Raw genomic sequence first — 23,619 nt, forward strand, 5'->3', positions numbered from 1 at the left:
TTTGATGCACGGAAACATGTACACTACATATTTTTGTATCACGTAAGTATAAACACAATTACATTACGCTAGCTTCCAAAGCACTGAAATCATGATTGTGGCATGCTTTTGCCAGCCAAGCATTGCTCGTCACATGATCTCGCCAAAGATGGCACAAATATTCAGAGCATAGGCAATGATGTAGTCAGCCAATGACAACATGAATGTTAAGATGTGCAAACACACAAACGGAAGAAGTTAATGATTAAATTAATATACATCAGTACAACTACAAGAGAAGCTTAGTGTTGATATATAATATTGACTTTTCAAAAGTTTTTGCTGTTTTTTTCGAGGTGTGGTTAGGCGGGACCCTAGGAGCACCAGCTTCAATTTTAGCAGCTTTATATTTCTGACAAGCACGATTATAAATGTCACTGATGTGCACTGGACACTTCGTGGGTTACATGGCTGTTTACATGTTCTGTACACCACTGACTTTTCCCACAGTAAAGCTTGTTACATGTGAAATCGCTCAAGGACTTACTTCAGTCTTGTTTTTGAAAAGGCAACTATACTTTTTGCCAGCATTAATGCATAATCTGTAATCAATGAAAGAACTATAATAATTATGAGACACTAAACTCGAAACTTGGTCATTTTTTGTGTGTATTATCTTTTCAAGATATATGAAATGCAAGTGTGCCAACAAAATTTAAAATTATGGCATAAATTGCTGGTATTTTGAGACCAAATTTTTCAACATTGCTGGTCCTAAGCGTTAAGTCTTCAATGGGAATATAATGCTCCATGATTTAAGGAATTCATCTCACAGTCTGACACGCATCATCATCTTACATTTACGTTGAAAGGAACACTTCTGAAACCTACATTCGCGATATTTCACCATCTTCTGTTAGAAATGTAAGCAGCTGTGACGTCACTAATCAAAATCAGCCCAAGAATGAAACATACTGAAAGCAGTTTGTTGTTAGAAAATAATGCAGAATTTTTAACATCGATGTCTGCAGATGCCTGTGTGTGCACTCGTTTTGTTGTTTTGAATGGCGCATTTCCTTTGCAACAAAATATTTCTTTTGGTGATATTCCCTCGTTTTTGTTTTATTGCTGCAGTACTACCCTGCAATAGAGGGATAATGTAATTTTTTTATTAGTGTATCAGGTCTTAGCAATCAGAATTACAAGAATTTAACTTAAAAATAAAATAATAAATTACTGGAATTCTGAAACATCCCTAATCCGGATCTGAGCAGATCCGAGTACTTTTTGTGTGGCTATATTAAAGACAACGCCAGCCTGGCTGGTTCCCCTTATTCCGCCTCAGTTACACTATGTCAGCGATTGCTGTGCAAACAAGCTCTCAACGTATGCGTACACCACCATTACTCTACCACGAAAACATAGGGGTTACACTCATCTGGTGCGAGACGTTCCCTGGGGGTCCACCAGGGGTCGAACCGCACAATAACCCTGGGTTCGGTGTGGGGTGGCAGAGGGGTGGACTGTCGTAGTAGTTGTGGGGTTGTGGACCACTGCAGCTGCAGTGGGGATGGAGCCTCTCTGTCTTTCCTAGGTCCCCAGTTAACGTACAATACAATATTAAAGACACGGTGTACAGCAGTAACCCCAAAACCATTACTGAGCTGAAAACCGACATTGAAGGGGTCATCAACGACATTGATGTTCCGACACTTCAGTGGGTATTGCAGAATTATGCACTCTGGCTGTACCACAGCATCGCCAATGTTGGCAGGCATATCAAACATGTCAATCTAAATCAGAATATCTGTAGAAAAGTTTACATGTGGAATAAAGTGTGTAAACGCTGTAGTTTGTAACTAATTTACGATTTTTTCATACAGTTTAATAATTGTCACCTTGTATCTTTGCTAAGTGACAGACTGGGCACTGGACTAAGTGCTCCATATCCATCACTGCTACCTGTGTTTTTACTGAGCAATTCAGTTACAAATGTTGGTGTGGCTTTCTGCCCTAGTTGAGAGTGAGGTTATTATTTCCTTTGTCATAATTCATAGGAAGTTGAAATCACTGAATGTTCATCATCCTTTCCCCACAGTATCTCCCTGATATCCTTCACACTCTGATTCTATCATGGAAACAATTTGTGATAAAGAGAAAAATTAAGGGACCACCCATTGAAGCTTTCCGCATTTGGTGAGGTTGTATACTGGAGAGTGTACATCATCCGTGTGGGTACACACACACACACACACACACACACACACACACACACACACATACACACACACACACACTTTAGAACCTTTTACTCTAAATATCTAATTAAGTGTACAGTCCCTGCCTGGTTTCATGATATTACACTACATTACATTACACTACATTAAATTACATTAATACTCGTTCCCCAGATCATAAATATGACATTTTGCCATGTGGAGCTTGTGAGTTTAACTTTAGGTTTCTTTACACAACGAATATTTTCTATTTACAATCACTATTTTGTAATTAAAAATTCATCTGCTGAGTAGACGATGCCATCATTCATAAATTCTTTTGATTTATTTTTAGATGCTAGTTGGCTATCTGTCAGACTTTTAATGCTACCTGGTAAACGACCAAACAATTTTGGGGGAGCACAATTCATCTCTTCCTGTGCCACAGTCAGATTTAGCCCACTGCACTTTTCTGTTATCTTTGAGCCGGCCGCAGTGGTCTCGCGGTTCTAGGCACGCAGTCCGGAACCGTGCGACTGCTACGGTCGCAGGTTCGAATCCTGCCTCGGGCATGGATGTGTGTGATGTCCTTAGGTAAGTTAGGTTTAAGTAGTTCTACGTTCTAGGGGATTGATGACCACAGCAGTTGAGTCCCATAGTGCTCAGAGCCATTTGAACCATTTTTTTGTTATCTTTGAACTGTGGTTCATCATTAATAACAAATTCCATAAGTTAATGTACATATTGTAAATGTACTGCTGATACCTCCAATTCCCTAAGTATCTGCAAGGTGATCTTGGGTGCTCTCCACCTATTATTCTGATTATGCACTTTTGTACAATGAATACTTTTTCTCTTAATGATGAGTTAATTTACTGATATGTTTGTCACCAAAATTTGCAATAACCCTTAAAGCATAAGATGCTGAACTGAAATGTTTCATCAGCTCATTGATGCGTTTCTTCCAGTTAATTTTTCATCAATGCACACACCCACAAATTTCGAATATTCTGCTTAGCAACAGATTTCTGTTCCAAATCTATATTTATCAATGGTATTATGCCATTTACTGCACAGAACAATATATACTGTTTTCTCAAAATTTGTTGTGAGATTATCTGTAGACAACCACTTCATTTCCTGAATGACATAAATCACAATTTCCTCAGCTAATTATTGTTTGGGTATGATTACTGCAACATTAGAAAAATAACTAGTTTTGCATCTTCATGAATGTAGAGTGCCAAGTCATTAACATATATTAAGAAAAATTTGGGGAACAAAACGAACACTGTGGGACATTGTTCTTGATACCTCCCCAGTTAGAGGACCGCTGACTTTACTGTTAATGTTAATTTCTACCTTCTGGACTCTTCCACTTAAATACGAATTAAACCGTTAGTGCATGTCCAACTCACAACAGGCTTTCAGTTCTCTGCTGGAAGTGCTATCAGTTCCATGCGAGCTTTTACTTTGAGCGAATTTATTATTTTCCTAATTTCAGTTGAGGTGCGTTGAATTTCAATTCTATCAAATTGCACAGATACTGCTCCTTCCATGTACATCCTATTATTTCCTAATAAACACCTGGATCCTATTTTCTTTACACCTTTACAAAATGATTATTGAAATTACGTCTTACTTCTGGTTTTTGTTAAACTTTTCATTGAGTTTGATAGAAATACAGTCTTCCTGTGATTTCGACTGTCCTGTTTCCGTTCTAGCAATATCCCAAACTGTTTTATTATCAGAGGTGCGAATCTGAGACATTATGCACACAATTCTTGACTTTTTAATACCTTTTCTTAATACAGTGCAAGTTTTTTTTAATACTTTGCTCTTTCTGGATAATTATCCTTCTGGCTGTAAAATAAATTTCCATTTTCTGCATAAAACATATTCTTATCTGTTTACTAAGTCACAGCTTTTTAGATTGTTTCTTACGATTACGTTTTGTTTGATTCCTTAGGGAAATTATTTTCGCATTAAATTTGAAATTGGCATCAGGTTCCCTGTAGATCTCATCCCATTCTCTTGCTAGCTCTTATCAAATATATGCTTCTGTCCAGTGTGCACACTGACAGTGACTGTCAAAAAATCTGCAAAGCCATGTCAATAGCAGCATGAATTAAGCAAAGCATTACCATATGACCTTGTCTGTCTGGTACTCACTGCTCACAATGCTGTTCGAAAGGCACCCGTGGTGGAAATGACACTGCGGCGAAGGTATGAGCTTAGAGATATCTACTAAGTCAAAATAGGCCAAAGAGTGCTTGTTGGCATTCAAAAAATGGAGTGAAGATGAAGGCTGTGAAAACTGGCATAACCCTCTCAACCACCACTTGTCACTCTATGATGTAGAGCAGCACAAACTTTATGCAAGGAAGCAATCTTGTTGCCTTTCACAAGTTTCCTGTGACAAGTTTTTGCAAGCCCAGTGCATGTCTTGGCCAAGTGATACATGATGTAGGGTCATTGCGCACGGGTTTAACAAAGCAGGATGGGTGGAACAGGAACCAATATTGACATCGATCAAGTTTACAATACTGAGTATGACCTGTTAAAATAGCATCTACAACGAATTGTACAGATGCAGGCTTGGTTGCTGCTTTCATGTGGGCGGACAAAGAGAGATAGAGAGAGAGAGAGAGAGAGAGAGAGAGAGAGAGAGAGAGAGAGAGAGAGAGAGAGAGAGAGAGAGAGAGAGAGAGAGGCGACAGGGGACAGGGAGGGGGACAGAGAGAAGACAGTAACGGAGCTAGGGCCTGAGGTGCACAGGATGAAAAGGGGATATTTGAGCGGACGTTGGAAGGAAAACAATGACAGGACCTTCCTGCCTCCTCCATGTGCTTCTGCTGATTGTACATGTAGCAGCTCCTGTTCCAAGTGCCCTCTGCTCTGCATTCACAGGGTCAAAATTCCGCTCATTTGAGATGCATGTCATTTTTCACTGATATCAGCGTTAGCATCCATCCATGAACACAACCACACCCATGGCCACTGCTCCAGCAACTTACGGAAGCACACACTGCCCTGTTCTCCTTACATCTCTGAGCCCATCATGTCATATCACATTACTACAACTAACATGAATTAAGTGTTGCGTACGTTTGAATTGTTTAAAATGCCTGTCCATACAACGAACGTTTAAGTACTAATGTACCTGAAACTCTTATTATGTTTCGTTACTATTGTGTCAGTAGTGGGTGGTACTTTCTTTTTTAAATATCTACGTACAACTCCCTCGCAGCATTTGCATCTTGATAATAACTGATGAATACGTCTGCTACGTATTATACACAGTTAATACACTTTTTGGCCATGGCATGCTGTAATGGGAGTGGTGGTGATGAAGATACTGAAGCAACTTGCTGCTGTTGCTGTGGTATTCCAGAAAATGAAATGAGGGTACAGTTGGTAAATATGTGAAGAGCAACTGGCTTTGAGACAGTTAGCCACACCACCTAAACGTCCTAAGCCAACGAGCATAGACGTATGTAAGATGACGATGATGGCTGATCTATATCTACATTAGTATTCTGCAATTCACAATTAATGGCCTGGCAGAGGGTCATGGAACTATCATTTTAATCTACTTCTCTACCATTCCACTCTCACTGCGTGCAGGGAAAACGAACATGTACATCTTTCCATGTGAGCTCTGATTTTTCGTACTTTACTGTAATGATAATTTCTCCCTACGTAGATGGGCACCAATAAAATACCACACTGATGACAAAATTCGTGTTTGAGATTTCATGAAAAAGTCTTGCTGTAGTGAAAAACACCTTTGTTTTTTACCACAACCCCAGTTCATGTAGCATATCTATAGCACTGTCTATTTCGCGATAATACAAAACGAGCTGTCCTCTTCTGAATTTCTTTGATGAGCCCTACCACACTGTAATACTCCACAAGAGCACAGACAAGCCGTTTCTTTAGTTGACCTGTTACGTTTTCCAAGTGGTCTGCCAAGGAATCAGTCTTTGGTTTGCTTTCTCCAGAGCATTATCTACATGAATGTTATGATTTTATTTATTCGTGAGTGTAATTCCTATATATTTAGTTGAGTTCACAGCTTTTAGGTTTGTATGATACATATATTGTGAACGAAATTTAGCACATTCCTTTCAGTACTCAGGTGGTTGACTTCATAACTTTCATTATTTACAGTCAATTGCTATTTTTCACATCATACCGATATCTTCATCACTTCACAATTCGTTTTGATCATCTGATGACTTTACAATAAGGTAAATGACAGTATAATCTGCAAATTATCGAAGAGAGCTGCTCAGATTGTTTCCTAAATCGTGTATGTAGGTCAGAGACAAGAGAGGGCCTATAACACTTACTTGAGAAACGTCAGATATTACTTCGATGGCTTTCTGTCAGTTATTACGAACTGTGACCTTTCTGGTACAAAATCACGAATCAGTGAACACAACTAGGGTGCTACTCCAGGGGCACACAATGTAATCGAAAGTCACTTGTGAGGAATTGAGCCAAAAGCCTTCTGTAAACCAAAATATATGGAATCCATGTAATGTCATTTGTCCAAATCAGCCATTACTTTGCGAGAATACAGAGCTTGTTATGTTTCACAAGAATTATGGTTGTCGAATATGTGTTGGCTGTTTGTCAATAAATGAAGTCTTCAAGGTAATTCATAATGTTCAAACAGATAATATTTTCCAAAAACCTATTCCAAAGCGACTTTAGTGGAATATGTCGGCATTTCATCGGATTACTCCCATTTCCTTTCTGGGTTCTGGTGTAATTTGTGTAAATATCCTGTCTTCGGGTACCTATCTTTCTGCAGTTGAAGAGTTGTACATGACTGCTAAGTATAGAGCTATTGTATCAGCATATTCTGATAGGAATCTGAGTGGTGTACAATCTGGACCAGAGGCATTGCTTTTCTTAAGCGTTTTAAGCTGCTCCACTACGTTTAGGATACCCACTTCTAACTTACTCATGTAGGCAGTTATTCTTTATCAGAATTTTGGAATACTTACTTTGCTTTTCCTGTGAAGGAATTTAGGAAATTCGCCTTCACTAACTCGTTTTAGTAGCACTGTCGTCAGTAACTTTACCATTGTTATCACGCAGTGAAGGTAGTAATGCACCATGTCAGCTGTATACTTTACATACAACCAGAATTTCTTTGGGTTTTCATCCAGATTACGAGACGGAGTGTCGTTCTGGAAACTATTAAAAGTCTCTCTTATTGAAATTCGAGATAAATTTTGAGCTTCTGTGAAACTTCGCCATATTTGTGGTTTTTGCATTCTTTTAAATTTGGCATGTGAATTTCATTGCTTCTGCACCAAAGGGCTGACTTGTTTCGTGTCAGCACCACCTCTTAATTTGACACATATCTCTTAGTTATTACTTATTTTACTTTAAACAACATCTGGACTATGTTTAGAAAGATTTATCTGGAGGAGTGGAAACTCTCTTCGGAATGTGTCAAGCGAATTTTTATCTGTTTTTTCAAGGGCAAAAATTTTGTGTTTATTTTAGTTAGTTTCGATGTTACAGTGTTCACTCTTGTGAACTCTTCATGGCTACAGAACACTGCGGTCACTAATCCCTTTATCTGTTATGCTCCCTGTTTGGTCAGGGTTATTAAGATATCAATGATGTTTTCGCAACCATTTACACTTCAAGTGGGCTCCTGAACTCATTGTTCGAAATAATTTTCAGAACGGTTTCTAACGACGTTTTATGCCTACCACTGACATTAAACATTTATTTTTGCCAATATATCAAGGGTAGACTGAAATCCCCACTAACTATAATTGTACAATTGGCATACCTATTTGAAATGACAAGTTTTCTTTGAACTTTTCAACTGTTTCATCGAAGTCAGAGCGTTGGTAAAGGGAACTTATTAATTTACTCCAGTCGGTAGGTGTAAACTCCACCCGTACTAATCATAATGTGTTGACATTCAGTCAGCATCTTCATCTTCATTAGTTAAAACGTCTGGCCTCGGAGGCTGTGGTCGATCTGTGAAACTACTTCTTCATGACATTTCATTGCCAACTGCAGGCAACAACTTCCGAGGTGAGTCAACGACTGGGTACCAGGCTGTGCAGGTCCCAACATTGCCTGTCCATGACTGATTTCCAGTATGATAATGAGTTCCACGAACAAGCATAAGGCATGGCCACGGGCATTCCTCTGAGTCCAGCTGTTGATAATCTTTTCATGGAATTTTTTGAACAGGCGCTGCAGTCTGGCAGTAAAACCCCTTTAAAGTGGTATCGGTATGTGGATGAGACTTCTGTGATATGGAATCACAGTGAAGAGAACTGTATGGTTTCTTGGTGTATCTGAATAGTATTAATCCAAGGATACAATTTACTATAGAGGAACAGAGAAATGGACAACTAAATTTTTTGGATGTATCAGTAATTAAACAGGCAGATGCGAGTCTAGGGCAGAAAGTGTATAGAAATGAAACACACACTGAGCATTACCTTCATAAGGATTTGAACCATCATCCCAGGCTGAAGAGAGGTGTTATTAGAACACTGGTGGATAGAGATAGTGAGATGTGTGAGCCAGTATTTGCAAGATGATCTAAATCATTTGCGAATGACTTAAGAAAAATGGATATGCTGACAACGAGATATATCAAGCACTTCATCCCAGAAGGAAAGTGTGTGACAACATTCAGCAAGAACAACTGTCAGCTGGAAAAGTTTTTGTTCCATTTATTTATTAATATATACTACGAACCGTATTGGGAAAGTTCTGGCCAAGTTTCTAGTTGAAATAGTCTTTAGATCCACAAAGAAGATTAGTGAGTGGAAACATAGGCTTCTGAGGCCGTCGTCACAGCTAATAAAATTCTTCTGGGTTTGAGGCCGCATTGTCAATTATAAAATTTTGTAGTTGACAATGCGACCTCGAACCCAGAAGAATTTTATTGACAATGCAGCCTCAAACCCAGAAGAATTTTACTGACCAAGATTAGTCAGTGCTTAAGATTGGCGAAAGACGCACGACACCTCTTAAGCAACTCCTGAGGTGTATGAAATTCCATGTGGCTGTGGGAAGGTTTATATTGGAGCAAAGATAAGAAGTGTCGATACCTGCTAAACTGAACACAAAACTGTCAAATGGGATGTACCGACAAATTAGCTGAAGTAGAACAAGTTTTTAAAGATGGTGATCATGAAATAAAATTTAGTGAGACAAGAGTATTCGCCAGAACACCAATTATTTTGCAGGTATGTATACGAAAACTATAGAAATTCAGGACCACCACAATAATTTCAACAGAATAAAGGAAGGCTTAAAGTTAGACAGGATATGGTGGTCCACTTTGTTCCAACGACGTGACGATCGATTACATTCAATCCAGAATAATGACATTAGTTAGAGGTAGACTTACAGTCGGCCCCATGTGACGTATGGTGATGCCCTCTATATAAATGGGATCTCCACGACCTGGCTGCTATCATTGACTCACCTCCGAAGATGTTGCCCGCAGTTGGCTACGAAACATCGGGAAGAAGTTGTTTTACAGATAGACCACAGCCTCTCAACCCGTAACTTTTAATTGATCATCTGTACTACCTCACAGGAACAATCCATTTAAATTTCACTACAAGGTAAACTATTTCGAATACCAATGAACACTACACCACCAACTGTATTTCAACTATTCTTTGTGAACATGGTTAGGTCTCTTGAAAAATTTCAGCTCAACTTATTTCCATACATTTATTGTGGTTGTATCTACCCTCTTTCGGTGTTGTACTTGCATCCTTTGAAACTGAAGACATTTCTGCACTTACCTGAGACTCTCTAACCTAAAAAAAGACCAGACTCCTCTACACATTCCCCATACTCGTGGAACTGCTTCCTTTGTATAGTTGACTCCTGACCCACTTAGCAGAACTCATAAATTCACCACCTTTTGGCGCTAGGCGACGTATCTGCAACCTACACAGTTGCAGAACAGTCTGGGACTGATTCAGACCTTCACTCCACTCTGCACCAAAGAACCACTTTCAGTTCTGCCCAGGATGCTACAGATGGAGAGCTCCACCTTCATCTCACAAGCAAGACTGGCAGTCTTTACTAGTAAGTCGCCTGAAACCAGAGACAACCTCTTCCAATCCGATGTGGCACATATTGTTAGCACCCACGTGAGCCACCACCTACAGGTGGCTATGCCATGCTTTTTATGGCATCCGGAAGCACCCATTTCTTATATGTAAATACACCTGCCAGTATGCACACGGAATGCACAATGGATTTCTTCCCCTCATATGCAGTCTTATCTCTAAATAGTACCATTATACACTTATCAGATCTTTCAATTACCAATAATACTACTCTCTTAGAATGCCCAGTCTTGCATGTTGACAGGACTCCTCTCGAACATGGCAAGTGACTTCATCTGGCTCATCAATTTCATTAGCCATAGAAAGCACCCAAATCTGTTCATCAGACGAAATAAGCAGGCTCTCCAAATGGCACCGTGGAAATTCTTTCACTGCCACCCACATGCAGGAATGACTTCCCACTCAACCACAAGTGCGAAGTCAATCTCAGAGTGGGCTGTGTCCAAGGTGACTGCAACAGTGGACCAATTGGTGGACAACACTGCCTGGAGCTGTGAGCGAAGAATCACCAACTTGATTCTCATCTGAACACAACAATTACTATATCTGTCCATACCAGAACTGGCATAGTAAATACACGGACATATACGGAATATAGGAGTTGAAGATAAGGAACGCTGACAAAATTTAAAACAAGTCGCTTCTTACAAAAACATGTGTCAGCTCACAGTACTCTGATGTGCTACTACTGTTACTATGAGAGCTACCACTGGATTGGGTGATTTAAGTGCTGCAAGTAACACAAAACAAATGGGTGATGCAATGTAGACAGTGGTTCTATGCACTACACAGTTAATAAAGTGTATAAATGTGTCTGATAAATACACAAATGTGCACAAAATAAGGGATCTGAAGCTAAAGAACAATAATAAAATAATACAATGATATTAATAATAAAATAATATATAATTACAACAGTAGTAGATGTCACGAAAACATAGTTACAGCAATTGATAAATAGCTTGCTCGCTTGTGACAAACATCAAAGGATAACGATGTCAAGCCATGTATCAGAAGTCCCTACTGTGAGCCTGTTCAAGTATTAATGCTGATGAACAGAGAAAATGAACAAATAATCCTCTAACAATATGTGCTTTCGTTGCAGCAAAGGTGAAGATGTTGCAGCAGCAGGCATCAACATAATGTTGTTCAATCAAATCTACTGTTTGAATACCAGTGGGTGTAAGCATGTTATTGTCAGTGTAATATCGAATAGGGATTTCTTGAAAACCATCGATTTAGTGATGACAAAGTAATATTCGACTTGGATGAATGACATTGACCATGCAATGTGTCAAAGCAGATTTCAGCATTGTTCCACAGAAAAGTTTGCTCTCCCCTGATGTTACTGAGTCATCATATGATCTCTGTAGGGGATTCAGTTGGTACAGTTAAAATATTTAATAACAGATGGAGCACACATCTACAACAGCAGATTTTTAACATTTTAATGAAATGCGGTACAGGATAAGCTAGGGTGTGGGCAAAGATGTCAGTCACATATCCTCCAATTCAACGGCACATTGTGCAGTAATCTACTTTTGATAGCTTGCCAAACTATCCACTCATTGGAAACTACCATAGCTCCACTCCATGATGCATTCTGTGCATTGATGGAAGTGGAAATGTATTATTCAACATTACCAGATGTGTGCACTGAATTACGATCTAAATTAAGTTTGTTGGAATACCCAGCTGTAAGGAAGAGTTTATAAAACCCCTTTATTTCAATGTAAATAAACAATTACCACCATAACCAAGTGGACAAAATAGTCTCACCACAAGGGTCTTTAAATGATTGGTCCTGCAATGATGAAGGTAGAAACCAGAAGAACCACAAAATTGGTTCTGTGGGAGTCCACTTAGAGCATGTATACATTTTTCAAAAATTCTGTTTCAGTCAAAATATCAGCTACTGCAGGAGATTTGGCATGGAGTTAAGGCACTAACATACTGAACTACCGGCAAAAGCAATGATATTCTACCACCTGAAAATGTAAAACCACACAGCACATTCTTATTTGTTAACATCTCAGTGGAAAATCAGGATATCTGCAGATATTTCTGCTTTGATCGCCACATGCAAGTCAATATATTTTATTTCAGTGAGACATACTTAAGCATACCACAGCTGTTGGTCTGAACTTCTGAACAGGACAATCTGAATTTAAAGCATATTTTCCAAGCATGTGTAGGAGCTCACATGTCACTCAATGAATTCGTTATATGTGAGGACTGCCAGAGTAACTCTCAGTATAGCTTGCTGGTTACAGATAAAACTAGTAAATTGAATGAGGGTCAATAGAAACAAAACTTCAACAAGTTTCTTCAGAAAGGCAATGCACCAAAACGTGCCTGTGTCAGTATATTGTACACTATGTACAAATTTGCGCATGTGCTGCACAAACATTCAGAGGACGCAAAGCAAGTGCGTTTGACCAAAAAATGGAGCCAATCAACACTAAATTAATGGAACTGAAGGTCTAGTTAATGGAGGTGCTACAAATGATGTGTTGTTGAATGCTTGAATACAGCAATGTGAACTGTGTGTCAATGAGAAATTAAAGAAGTCAATGCAAAACTAACGTATATGTGGAACAACAGTGTGATAGCTAAGACACTTCACTCCCATCACCACCAATTGTCTCAAAGTATATGGAAGTTGTAAATTTTCAAAAATGGCTTAGTATACAGCAGCATGTTGACGAAAAAGTGTAATGTTAAAAACTGAGGTGCAGATGGCAATTTGACAGGAGTTACTTTTGTGAAGGTTAGGTCAACTGCAACGAGACGAGCATCTCTCAAACAATTAGCCAGTGTGGAGATACTGACATCAGAGAACATCATATACAGTGCCGCTATGTGTGGGAAATACGGGAGTTATGCTGACTGATGGTGGGGCTTATAAACCAAACTGCACCTTCCAGTGTGACACCAACGTGAATTCTCTCTCCTGACTTTAAACTGCACGCAAGAATGAAGAGCAACGCCATGGCCTGGCTACTGGGACACATTGCCTATGCTAATTTTGAGATACGACAGTCACGCCATGCACCGACAGGCTGAAAGAGCTGTCAGGGACTATGGATAAAAGCAGAAACAGGAGGAGTAATGCTGAGTTAAGACTGAACATATGGGGCTCATCAGGGCAAAACCATATTTGTTAGGTAAGCACTCAATATGCTTAACCAAGAAGGCAATAGGAACAGGGAACAAGTAATTTCAAAGATTGCCTAGGTTGTTACAGTTAATAATTTCGAAAATGTCAAATGTTAAAAATATACCCTGAAAGTCTAAAAACATGTGGTCCAATATTATGCATGACCAATGCATGTAAAACCCCAAAAGGATGAACGGAAGTCTCAGAGCGAGAAATAGCAGCTCCACATAATGTAGGTAAAATAGTCGAAGTTCAGACACTGAGACACTGAACAATCCACCTCTAGTAACTAAATGAAATCATAGCTCGATTATGACTGCTTACAGCTTCAGCTGGTAAAGAGAATGCAGATCACATGAACAAAATATTATCGATCTTACCTGAGCTTAGAAAAATATACAGCGTCGAGTAATTGAGGAGAGAGTTGTTCATGAGCTTTACAGACCTGCATGCAGAATATATCTGATAATATGAGGAATGGATTATGTATGGTAGGCTGATCTCAAATACACAAGACTACTAACAATCAAATAATGGTTTCTCAGGGTCACAGACACATTCCAATTTCGCTTGGGCCTTACCTTTGAAAGGAAAGATAGGGAAGGAGGTTTGAGAGGTTTCTGAACAATTGTTGCACACAGGACTAATCGACTGTCCAACAACCTTGAGACATGATGGAAGTGAATTTTACGACAGGCAGTTCAAAACAGAATTGGAATGATGTGGGATAAATCACTATTCAACATTCTCCCATTTGGAAGCTAGTATTGCCAATTGGTTGCACTGAACAATTAAAAACCGAATGTGGAAGCAATTGATCTTCAACATATGTGCAAATGGCTGAACATACAGCCACAAATCATTGACAAGTATAATCACATTATTCACCACAGAATTAAGAACAAACCTACTGATGTCACAAATGAATTACGGGAAAGCTTTGAACCCAATATTTTCCTCATAGAGCTGGTCATAAGATGTCGAGGGAACAGGACTTTGATGAAATGGGGTAGTTTCTCATCAAAGCTCAACAGCTGGGTGAACACTCACAATCCTATGTAATATGAACAGCAAAGCTCAAACCATGCAGTAGTGGGACATGAGTGCTAGGAAACGTATCAACAAAGTTGGAGGTGGTATTCTCGAGAATCTGCCATCAGAAGTTTGTATCTCTGGATACAATTTCTGTATAGCTGGAACAAAATTGAAATAGCACCTAGCTTATGGTGATAAGGGCTTTAAGGTTCTGGACAGTGTATGCAAAGAGGACAACACTGCCTACACTACAAATAAATCTCATCATATTGCAGACCAAATGCTCACTCATTGATAAGGCTGTGCAAGTATGTCATTGATAAGGCAGTGTTTGCTTGAACTTAAATTGGATACCGGACTAACCTTCAAGCAATACTGAATGCAGCTCACTGCATACTAAAGAAGAAAAACCTATGGGATGTTTAAAAAATTGGTATATATGAAGACAGTAACTGTTCTCGAGAGAACAGATACTGTAGATGACCGTGCAGCTTTTCCCTGGAATATGTGATAACTGAAACCCTCAGCTGCTGACAGGTGTTGTTGATATACCTCGATGTGGACAGCTGAAAATGCGTGCCCCGACCGGGACTCGAACCTGGGATCTCCTGCTTCTATGGCAGACGCTCTATCCATCTGAGCCACCGAGGACACAGAAGAATAGCGCTACCGTAGGGACTTATCACTTGCACACTTCCCGTGAGACATTCCCAACTGTCCACAATTCTACCTATGTAATGTACCTTGTAGACATTTCCAGTGAAAAGCTGCACGGTCATCTACAGTATTGGTTCTTTCGAGAACAGTTACTGTCTTCATATATATAGTTAAAGGCTACCCAGCCATTGACCTCCGTCTGTGCGAATGCGCACAGATTGCCCAAACTCTTATGGGAATCGCCAAAGTGTGCGCGAGTAATGAGTGAATGAGCAAATGTCTGTAAGTTACAGCCACTGGTTTCATTAGATAGGAGAGCTGAAATCATATTTCGAGCAGTACAGAGTGCCCGAAAATGCGAAAATTAATTACAAACAGCAAAAGGCATAATATGACCATGGAGGCCATCGCTATCATTAAAGGCCTATCTTTACAAAACAGGAAATGGCTTGGGCTGTACATTTAAAAAAAGGCCCACAGCAATGGTACTGGAAAGAAGGATTAAAAACATAAGAGCTGCTTAAACTCGCCAGAAAATTTAAAATAACGAGATTTCACAGCGTTTTTATGTAGGATACACTGCCTGAGACAATGTGGAAATACAAGAAACGTGGAACTGTCAATTTGGATGTTGTTTGGGATACGGAGCTCTTGGTGATTTAAGGCCACCTGAAGAATTGTGTTGTCGCTTCACCAATAGGAACCAGCTCCTGTACAATGTTCGACTCTACCATGACATCAGTTGATACCTCTGAGGATATTTCTGCATGATACTTTTCCTGAAAATTGCACAAAAACAAGAAGTATGCAAGTCTCCACATCATCTGAATCTACGATGTAACGACGTTCACTCTAATCCTAATTGATATAAATTGAAAGCAAACTACTTTCCTCCAACATATGAGCATGGGGTAGTGATGTGCTGCATTGGCTGGTCTGGAAACACACAAAAGCATGGCTAACGTCACTGAATTAATAATAAATTGCATCTAGGGAATGGGGAAGTTGTAGCAATACCTCCTGGCTCTTGCGACACTGACAATTCATATGCATACTTGAAACGTTTTCTTAAAGGATTTGAGGTACATGCAAACATTAATATGTTGAAATCAGAGATAAAAGCAAAACACATTGAGGACCTTAGTCACAAATATTCAATAGGATGGCTACTAGGTGTCTCGAAAGGTCAAGTGATGGTGCATAATACTGATAAAATTTTTTTAGTTATCAACTGGTGGCCATATCACCTGTCAGTACAATTCGTGTAGAGTGTAATAATATTGCAACGAATTTTCTAACTTGACAACAGATTAGTCCATACTATTTATGCATTTTTTCCTACAGTGTGTCCTGCTTATACGAGTGAAGAAAATGAAGTCCATAATGAACATGGGCTTCTACATGAAGCCAAGGTGGCAAAAGGTTCACAACCATCAGGAATGTGGCAAGTATCGTGAAGTTACACTGCTGAAGCAGAAGCCAAAAGTGAACTCCGGGAGGTAAAGAAGGAGTATGGCGTGCCCCATACTGGCAGACAAGGGAGTCATTGAATAAGAGGGAATAGGACAAGTGGCCAGGTGTGAAACGGCATGCCTATCCAATGAGGACATCATGCCAGTATGACTAGCAGCTCAGCGTCTTCTGCATATACTCTCAACCGGGCTTGTAAAAAGCCACCAGTAGCGAAACATATTCCATAATAGTGGAGTTTGTTACGACTGCACATGATGGACAGAGGTGCTGAGGAATGAACTAAACACCCACAGTCTAGTTATGAATGGGCATGGGATAAAAAAATGGAGGAGGGTTGTCTGATCCTCTACCCTGGAAGTACCACTTAGGACTGGGTACTATGTACAGCCAGGTAAGAATACATGGGATGACCAAGAAAGTTTCCTATCAGACATGAGCGCCAGGAATTTTCTAGTTACAGCGAGTGGAAGAACAAAAGGTGCAAGATTTAAAGAGGGTGTAAGATACTCATTCCGCCTCCAAATATTCATATAAAAGATTTTGGCAGTGGAAAAGTGAAAGCCACTGCCCATGCCTCACGAGAAAAGACGATAGGAACGACGCTGAAGACGCCGCTCAAGGAGACAAGTTGATGTAGAACTGCAACAGATTGTAAAATCATTGACGAAAAGGGAGCTGAGATGCCTGGTGGGAGAGTCCACAATATGGTTAATTGGGATAGCAAAGATAATGATACTCTGTACGAGTATTCAGGCTTCTCCTTTTCCTGGATAAATGTGACACAGCCAAACCATATAAACCTCGAGAAAACTTTGTCTTTCAGAACTTCCTGTAGTAAATGGGGGCAAATACCTCTGAAGCCCCGCATGTATAGAATACAGAGAATACCAGCCCTCTAGCAGATGCATCAGGATGATGTTTCAAAATGTGAAGAGCACATTTCTGCAAGCAAATCACATCGCTGCATGCCTCAGTCCACCAGGGACCAGGACATGCTACAGTAAACTTGAAGTGCATGGTATTGAACATACTGCAGCAGCAAGGATAACGTTCAGAAGACACTTTACCTGGTCATCACATCTGCGTACAGGTCATGAGGGAGGAGTAAAGCCTCCAGTCGGCCTTGGAAAGCTGCCAATTGGATTTGCACTTAGGTGGGATAGGAGTCGGTGAATGGATAGCACATAGAATGTTATCACTTGAGTATGTGTCAGAGGGAATGGGCCATTCAAGACGATGGATGAGCTGGACAGTGCAGAACGAGAGGTCCAAATGGTAATAAATGTGCATGGAATCTGAAAGGAACGTGGGTGCTCCAATGGTAAGAGAGATGATTCAGAAGGTCAGTTAATAGGGAAGCTCTTGGACAGGTTCTCCATGAGCCCCACAGCAGATGGTGGGCATTATGGTGGGCATTAAAGTCGCCATGCAGCAAAAAGGAGTAAGGGAGCTGAACAATGAGCTAGAGCAAGTCCAACTTGGTAACAGCAAATGATGGTGGGGTGTTGATGTTACAAAGAGAAAAGGTGAAATGAAGGAAAATGCAGACTGCAACAGCTATCAGTGGAATGTTTAATGAGATGGATCACTAGCATGGTCTCCCTGTGAGGTGGAATGGTGTCCTTGGGGGAAAGGTTATAGAGGACCTGAAGGAATTTTTTTTTTCTTGGAAGCAGAAAACAAGCGGACACTGAAATTCCAAGGGCAGCTGTAATTCCTCCTTGTTGGATCTAATGCCAGGAATGTTTCATTGGAGAAGAGTTATAATGGGGATTGGGGATGAGGGAACAAATGAAGGTAGTCACCCTGATGGCTGCTGGGTGCCAGCCTTCAAAACTTCACTGCGACAGAGGGCAGAGGCTGGAGAATACTGTTCCATGAGATCTACGAACATACTAGCATTCTCCCTTGGTCAGCCAGTGAATTCCATGGCAGAAAATCGGTAGGCAGTGGGCACCAGCAAAATGGAGGTCAGCTGGGTGAGGGTGTATGTGCCAAAAGCACTGAAGGGGATCTCCAAGTCAGGAAAGGAGAAAACCGTTTGTTTTTTGTTTCATTTCTTAGAGCTTTCTAGTTGGAAGATGAAGACCATGTTTTTGGCTGTAGAAAGTCTTTGCACAAGTATTGCTTTTGATCTCTCAGCCTGACAGTTGTGCAGCAGGTGATTTCGCCACCAGGGCAAAGATCTGATGGCTTGTTGCGCAGCTGTAGGAGGAGTTGGGATGCTACTGTGGCCTGAGTGATTTCACTACTGCAATACTGAACTTGAGGTTGCAAGTCTCGGTGGGCATTGTCTCCATTATGCATGGCATAGCAAAAACGGTACTGTAAATGCCAGATGGTAAAATGCACGGATTTAGACTAGCTAACAACTTCAAGTAACAGGGTGGGGTTTTATGTCTTTGACTCGGATCTCCTGGATGGGAACAGGATAAATCTTGAGGAGTGATGCTGTAAGCAGTTGTTGGGCTTGAAAATCGCAATACATCTTCAGAAGCAAAGTTGCATTACATAAATGAGAAAAGAATTTCACAGGGCCTGCAACTGCAACAACACCTTTCGGAATAATGCACGCATAAAACGTAGCAAAGGACTGACCACCTCTGGTACGTGATACCATGAGGAACTTACGTGCAGCTGAGAGGGACTTCAAATCTTTAGCCTCATTCTGTTTATGTTTAGTAGACACACTAAGATGGTGATATTGAGTCACTGAAAAAAAATCCCCCATTATTGCCAACATCTCCAATGGCATGTTCCCTCCACCCTAAGTGACTGTTCACACCTCAGGCCACACCTCCTGAACTCCAGGCAGAGGGACCAATAGGCATTTGGGAAGGTAACAGCTTAGGCAGTCACCCCTCTCTGTGCCTGGCCTGTATCAGAGGGTATGTGCAAATCGTACCTGTTGACCTGGAGCTGGGAATTGTGCATTACCTTGTGAACTATGCAATACCTTGTCACCTGTAATGTGTGTAATGAATGGGCAAGCCTTCAGGAACACACTGGGATGAAGGAGAAACAAAGAGAATGAGGATTCAAAGGTTAAGTCTTCACAACCTTACTGAAACTGGCACCAGCTACTCACAATTCTTCTTGATCATGGCCCATAAACTGTCACCACTACAAGCTTGTGTGTTTCCTGAGCACCACTGTGGCACAGCATTGAAAGAGTTGTCCAACACTATATTCATTCATCTGAAAGGCTGGGAATCAGCTCCAATTTTTTGATTTATAGCCACTCACTCTTTCTTCTTCTACGTCAGTATGACATTAGCTTGTGCCCATCAAGATGAATCTGTTTAATTTCATGTGATGTTCTCCATTAAGCACAATACAGCTGCTGATATACCACCTGAACTTTTATTTTCCTGTATGGATATTAGACATTTGCTCTATTTCTCTACCAACAGTCACATAATGGTTGTTGCAGAGAATAGCATAACTGACCATACTATCTTGTAATGATGTTGCTTATTGGTAATACTGAATAATTACAGTAGTGCATTTTATATCTGAAGTACTTTCACAAGTAATAATAATTTTTATTTCTCACAAAGTTCTGCAGTGAATTATGAAAACTTACCTTGCACTATCAGATGGGTATCTTGTTGAGGTTTCCACCTGAAATATTTGAAGAAATTACCAGTGATTTACAACAGATAAGACAGTAAACAGATTTCTATTAATGCCCAACATGTGATTGGTCCACAAAATGCTGTAAGTGAGGCTTCAAAATATCATTAAAGAGGACATAATAAACTGTTGCAGTTAATGATAGTAAGAATTCACTCTCCATTTTCTCACTTTGTTTTCAGTACTGTAAATAACTACACAAGCCAATAATTCAGCTGTGGCCATACTTCTTATTAGACATTTCACAAAGAAAAGTGACTACAAGCATCTTTAATCTGTCATGCTTTTACACCTTGTGTACGATTTTCATTCACTTTTGTTTATTATGAAAACTGCCACTCACTGACAATGAATCGACCATCATAAGTGAAACATTTAGGTCTCTGTCCTCTGGGCAGCCCATACCAACTTGTAGAGGTGAGGAGTGACTTCTAAACCCAACAGCAAGTTACAAAAATGGCTCTGAGCACTATGGGACTTAACTTCTGAGGTCATCAGTCCCCTAGAACTTAGAACTACTTAAACCTAACTAACCTAAAGACATCACACACATCCATGCCCGAGGCAGGATTCAAACCTGCATGTTCTAAAGATTGGGAGGTAGCAGTGTAGTACATCTGGAGACTAAGGCATATCGCAACCACAAACAAATGTGCACAGTCAATGGCAAGAACAGGAAATAACAGTAATCAAAAAGCCAAGGTCCAGTCATCCTTGAAGAAGAGCAAGGAGGGTGGACAGAATGATTTGTAAGCAATCAGCTGCTGCTCCAAGAGAAGCTTCTCAACAAAACAGGGATCATCTGAAGCAACATAAGGGACTGAGCTGACACATGTCTAGTCACTTAGTAACAGGTGATTTACATGATAAATGAAATAAACCCACTCATAAATTCAAAAAATTAGAACTGGATAGAGTTCCCAAGGAAACCCCGAACTTGGAGTGCCAAAGACAAGTCTAAGGTTTTATGGAGTGACAAAAGTTAATTTAACGTATTTATTTTCTGATGGTGTCCAGTATACAGGGTGAGTCACTAACTATTGCCACCAAGAATAATTCTGAAATTATGTAAGAGTTGAGAAGTTTGTGGGACAAAAGTTGCAGGATAGAATGGGGGCCATAATATGACTTGGGTTTTATGTTGCTTCAGAGATATAAAGGTCAACTTTCTTTTTTTAAATGTGTTGCTATGGTTTGATATATATTTTCTTATAGCAGCTACGGAGACAAATTCAATTGTGTGTAACAGTAAGGTCTCTGAAGTTCAACAAAGCGTCACAAAGGTGGCATGAACATCCACTTACAGGTGTTCAAAGTGATGGTCATTGGTATGAATGTAGTGCTGCAATGATCTTATCATGGACTGAGTGGTATTCCCTATCACATTGACACGTGTCGAAGAACATGCTCTAACAATTCTCTCTCATATTTTCAGGCGTAGCTAGAATGTCTTTATGAACAATCTCCTTCGCAAATACCCAGGGATCAATGTTGGGGCCATTCCTGTTCCTTATTTATATAAATGATATGCCCTGTAGTATTATGGGTAGTTAAAATATTTATGTTTGCTTATGACACTAGCTTGGTAGTAAAGGATGTTGGGTGCAACATTGGCTCAGTTTCAAATAGTGCAGTACATGACCTCAGTTCATGGCCTTTAGAAAATAAACTAATGCTAAATCACAATAAGACTCAGTTTTTATGGTTTCTAACATACAATTCAACAAAACTTGACGTTTTGATTTCACAGAATGGGTCTATGATTAGTGAAACTGAACAGTTCAAATTTCTAGGTGTTCAGATAGATAGTAAGCTGTATTGCAAAGCCAACATTCATGATCTTGTTCAAAGACTTAATACTGCCATTTTTACTATTCGAACGGTATCAGAAGTGAGTGATCGTTCGACATGAAGATGAGTGTACTTTGCTTATTTTCATTCACTTATGTTGTATGGTATTATATTCTGGGGTAACTGTTCCCATTCTAAAAGGTTATTTTTGGCTCAGAAACGGGCGGTTCGGGTAACAAATGGTGTGAGTCAAGTGCCTCTTGTCCACTTCTGTTCATGAGTCTGGGTATTTTGACATTGGCCTCTCAATATACAGGGTGGTCCATTGATAGTGACCGGACAAAATATCTCACGAAATAAGCGTCCAACGAAAAAACTACACCGAACGAAATTCGTCTAGCTTTAAGGGGGAAACAGATGGCGCTATGGTTGGGCCGCTACATGGCGCTACGTTTTTTAAAATAGGAACCCCCATTTTTATTACATATTCGTGTAGTACGTAAAGAAATATGAATGTTTTAGTTGGACCACTTATTTCGCTTTGTGACAGATGACGCTGCAATAGTCACAAACGTGTATATACGTGGTATCACGTATCATTCTGCCAGTGCATACGGTATTTGTTTCGTGATACATTACCCGTATTAAAATGGACCGTTTACCAATTGCAGAAAAGGTCGATATTGTGTTGATGTATGGCTATTGTGATCAAAATGCCCAAGGGGCGTGTGCTATGTATGCTGCTCCGTATCCTGGACGACATCATCCAAGTGTCCGGACCGTTCGTCGGATAGTTACGTTATTTAAGGAAACAGGAAGTGTTCAGCCACATGTGAAACGGCAACCATGACCTGCAACAAATGATGATGCCCACGTAGGTGTTTTAGCTGTTGTAGCGGCTAATCTGCACAGCAGTAGCAGACAAATTGCCCGAGAATCGGGAATCTCAAAAACGTCGGTGTTGAGAATGCTACATCAACATCGATTGCACCTGTACCATATTTCTATGGACCAGGAATTGCATGGCAATGACTTTGAACATCATGTACTGTTCTGCCACTGGGCACAAGAGAAATTACAGGACGATGACAGATTTTTTGCACGCGTTCTATTTAGCGACGAAGCATCATTCACCAACAGCAGTAACGTAAACCGGAATAATATGCACTATTGGGCAACGGTAAATCCACGATGGCTGCTCCAAGTGGAACATCAGCGACCTTGCCGGGTTAATGCATGGTGTGGCACTATGGGAGGAAGGATAATTGGCCCCCATTTTATCGATGGTGCAATGTATGCTGATTTCCTACATTATGTTCTACCGATGTTACACAAAATGTTTCACTGCATGACAGAATGGCAATGTACTTCCAACATTATGGATGTCCGGCTCATAGCTCGCGTGCAGTTGAAGCGGTATTGAATAGCATATTTCGTGACGGGTGGATTGGTTGTCGAAACCATACCAAGGCCCGCACGTTCACCAGATCCGACGTCCCCAGATTTCTTTCTGTGGGAAAAGTTG

General features: G+C 40.2%; 1 protein-coding gene across 1 annotated transcript in view; it reads right to left on the reverse strand.

Moving 5' to 3' along the window:
* LOC124720058 (zinc finger protein 708-like) overlaps nt 1-23,619 on the reverse strand; it is a 367,802-nt gene that overhangs the window by 31,742 nt on the left and 312,441 nt on the right. Inside the window, exon 9 of the mRNA XM_047245325.1 lies at nt 20,254-20,291. Within this exon, the coding sequence (XP_047101281.1) occupies nt 20,254-20,291 (38 nt within the window). The remainder of the gene's footprint in view (nt 1-20,253; nt 20,292-23,619) is intronic.

Source organism: Schistocerca piceifrons, chromosome 11, assembly GCF_021461385.2.
Source record: "Schistocerca piceifrons isolate TAMUIC-IGC-003096 chromosome 11, iqSchPice1.1, whole genome shotgun sequence".
NCBI classification, from domain to species: Eukaryota; Metazoa; Arthropoda; class Insecta; order Orthoptera; family Acrididae; genus Schistocerca; species Schistocerca piceifrons.